Here is a 3,547-nt window from a genome sequence, read left to right on the forward strand (position 1 = left end):
ATTATTTCTCCTCCGGGCTTGAGTCAATTAAGTGAACAGTGATCGTATATGGCAGCTGGGTGGCGGTGGTTGGCGGTGGTGATGTTGGTGGTATCATCAATATCAGAACCTGCGTTTTCCAACCCACAAACCAACCTACTGAACAAGGGTTGCGGCCAAAGCAACGTTACCGATACACCAACTAATTATGCGAAGCAACTCAACGCTAGCTTTTCTGATCTCAGAAGCCAGTTATCCAGAAACAACAAAACCTTTGCCACCACTGCCCAACCTATCTACGCATTGGCACAGTGTAGAAACTACCTCTCCAAGCCTGACTGTGTGGCCTGTTTCGATGCCGCCGTGTTAGTAGCCCGAAACTGTTACCTCGCCACCGGTGGTCGTGTCATATTTGACGGTTGCTTCCTCAGGTGAGTTACGTTACCTTGTAGCCTAGGCGGGATTTTTAGGTTGTAGCTAATATATATGCACTACAAAAAAAAAATGCGAAAATAACGACGGACGATTTTCGTCGCTAAATAGGTGAAATCCGTCACTAAACTATTTAGTGACGGATTAACGACAGATTTCGTTCGTCGCTAAAACTGTTTAGTGACGAATTAGCGACAAATTTCGTCCGTCGCTAAATTGAACATTGCTAGAATTTAGTGACGCAATTTATTTCCGTCGCTAAAGTTAGCCATCCCGTTTGTGCGTACAGGTACGAGTCTATTATCTTCTACACTCAGATTACAGATGACGGAAGCCATCCCGTTTGTGGAGCACGAACTGTCCCCAAACAAGATGTTTTCAATACGACAGCGAAAGAACTACTGAATGATCTCGTATTCGCAACGCCCAGAATTAATGGCTTTTTCGCTGCAGCAAAGCGGGTCTCTGCTGCTGGTGCTACCGCCTATGCAGTGGCGCAATGTATTGAAACACTCGCCGAAAGCAGCTGTCAGGCATGTTTGGTAATAGCTAACAGTAACATACAGATTTGTTTACTATCTTCAGTTGGAAGGGCTGTTGGCATTGGGTGCTTCATGAGATACTCAGACAAACATTTCTTTGCCAATAATCAGACAACCAATCTAGCACCCTTCCTAGGAGGAGGAGGAGGAGGTATAAATAAAATCATCTCTTCTCTTCACTTCAATTCATGCTTGTTAATTTAAGCACTCCTTTTTACCCTGCACTGCATAGTCTGTAACTGGTAATATCCATCTTCTCCAGGGAGTTCAGGAAAGAAGAAAGCTATTATTGCAGGTGTAGTAGGTGGTGTAGGAATCATTTTGGTATTAGCAGCGCTTTTCCTTTACCAACAATCAAAAAAGCCCAAGGCAGCAAGAAGAGGTGATCTGATCTGAAGATGGTTTAGTCATTAGTGATACAACTTTAATTTCACTGTTTATTTGGTTAAAATTGTTTAGGTCTGTGCAGTGTTAACTTGTGGACTGTGTTCTTCTATAGGGGATATATTGGGGGCAACTCAGTTGAGAGGTCCAGAGAGCTACGGATATAAAGATTTGAAAGCTGCAACAAAAGGATTTAGTGAAGAGAATAAATTGGGGGAAGGAGGTTTTGGTGATGTATACAAGGTGATTGATTGATTGAGTAATATAATATATAATATATAAAGATCATACTAAAAAACAAGTCAATCTTGTTATTTCCTCATCTTACAATTCTTGTATGAATAAACATCCTGCAGGGCACACTAAAGAACGGGGATGTGGTTGCAGTAAAAAAACTGGTGATTTCCAGTAGAGCAAAGGCAGACTTTGATAGCGAAGTTAGGCTTATTACAAATGTCCATCATCGCAATCTCATTCGTCTATTGGGATGCTCTGCCAAAGGAGAAGAGCTTCTACTGGTTTATGAATACATGGCAAATGCCAGCCTTGACAGATACATATATGGTGGGTGCTAGCTCCTAAAACATTATTGGTTTGATTAGTATTATTATGATCTGATATGGTTACTTTGGTGCTGGCATGGGATATATATAAACTTTTCCCATTAATTCTTCATGAATGGCAGGAGATAAACAGGGGATGCTAAATTGGAAGCAACGAATTGATATAATATTTGGTACAGCTAGGGGTCTTGCCTATCTGCACGAACAGTTCCATGTATGCATTATACATAGAGACATAAAATCAAGCAACATACTATTAGATGATGAATTTCAGCCCAAAATTGCTGACTTTGGTTTGGCAAGACTTTTACCTGAAAATCAGAGCCATGTTAGCACCAAATTTGCAGGGACTTTGTAAGTCTAACAGCCTTAGCTTATTTCTTTATCACATTTTCTTTTCCACATTATATTTCACTGAACGTACTATATATTGCTTGTGGAAACAGGGGATATACAGCACCAGAATACGCAATTCATGGTCATTTATCAGAGAAAGTTGACATCTACAGTTTTGGCATTGTCGTCCTGGAGATCATTAGTGGGCGAAGGAGCAGTGACATACGAGTTGAACCAGTAACTGAGTATCTCCTTGAACAGGTACGTAATTCCTTGTCTAAAGATCAAGGTATATCTTGATTTGAATCTTCAACTCGTAACGTAACATCATTTGACTCTTGTGCATGGTTTTATATAATTATACAGGCATGGAAACTGTACGAGAATGAGAACTATCTGGAACTGGCAGATAAGACTTTAGAGGCGAGTGAGTATAAAGCAGAGGAAGTGAAGAGAATGTTGGAGATTGCATTGGTGTGCACTCAATCACCACCGAATCTAAGACCAAGCATGTCGGAAGTGGTGATCATGCTTTCAAGTGACCGTCCAATCTTTCAGAACCAACCAAAGAGGCCATCCATGATTAGTGATTTCGATCAGAGGATACTCGCACTCACAGACACATCAGCCACTACAGCATCATCCACTTCTCATGCCACCGCTTCATTTTCTGGTGTCTCAGGCCGCTAGGCTTGTTATGAAATCAGTTTTTTTTTTTATATATATAAATAATCTAGCTTGCTTGCGTGTGATGATGCTGGGATTCAAAATTGTAAATATTATGCCCAGGCATAAATAAATAAATATATAGCAGTAGTAATTAGTACTGTCGGCTAGGCCAAATCATTTGTGTATACTCTAAAGTCTTCAGTATGCAAACCGGTTAGCTTGGAGCATTTAGAGCGGTAAGATTTGTGTGGGCCTGTGGGGGATTAGAAAACAAAATCGAATTTGACATGATTATGACATATTTACATTGAAATATAAACTCTATAAAAAGCTATAGCAAATTATTCTATGAAACCGTCGTCTCACGTATCTTCGGGGTTTAGATAATCATTACAATTTCCCTATCACTTGGAAACCCAAGCTTGTCCCGTTCTAATCCCCAGAATATATTAATATTAATGGATAATCTTAGAGATATGTAAATGAGGTAATAAATAGCGAGATTTGCCTTAACTATATTTATAAGTCACAAATGTTTGTATACTAGTGTTAACAACATAGTCAAATTCATACCTAAACCCTGCACCTCATGTCTGCTAGCAAAACAAAGCCTCTGAATTTATTTTGAGTTAGTTGACTAGT

At 39.8% G+C, this 3,547-nt stretch overlaps 1 protein-coding gene across 1 annotated transcript; it reads left to right on the forward strand.

Moving 5' to 3' along the window:
* Positions 1-3,132, forward strand: LOC116013683 (cold-responsive protein kinase 1-like). The gene is made up of 8 exons (XM_031253569.1): positions 1-410; positions 701-1,104; positions 1,216-1,335; positions 1,453-1,580; positions 1,694-1,901; positions 2,023-2,254; positions 2,347-2,497; positions 2,603-3,132. Exons 1-8 carry the CDS (start codon positions 49-51, stop codon positions 2,924-2,926), a joined length of 1,929 nt encoding a protein of 642 aa, XP_031109429.1. The 5' UTR covers positions 1-48; the 3' UTR covers positions 2,927-3,132.
* Positions 3,133-3,547: the final 415 nt, after the last annotated feature.

This window comes from Ipomoea triloba, chromosome 3 (assembly GCF_003576645.1).
Source record: "Ipomoea triloba cultivar NCNSP0323 chromosome 3, ASM357664v1".
NCBI classification, from domain to species: Eukaryota; Viridiplantae; Streptophyta; class Magnoliopsida; order Solanales; family Convolvulaceae; genus Ipomoea; species Ipomoea triloba.

What these genes read in the sequence shown, in the direction of transcription:
- LOC116013683 (XM_031253569.1), top strand. Translation starts at nt 49, where the DNA reads ATGGCAGCTGGGTGGCGGTGGTTGGCGGTGGTGATGTTGGTGGTATCA. An exon ending in GTTTTGGTGATGTATACAAG is followed by an intron (nt 1,581 to 1,693) that starts GTGATTGATTGA and finishes AACATCCTGCAG; the next exon opens with GGCACACTAAAGAACGGGGA. An exon ending in CCTTGACAGATACATATATG is followed by an intron (nt 1,902 to 2,022) that starts GTGGGTGCTAGC and finishes CATGAATGGCAG; the next exon opens with GAGATAAACAGGGGATGCTA.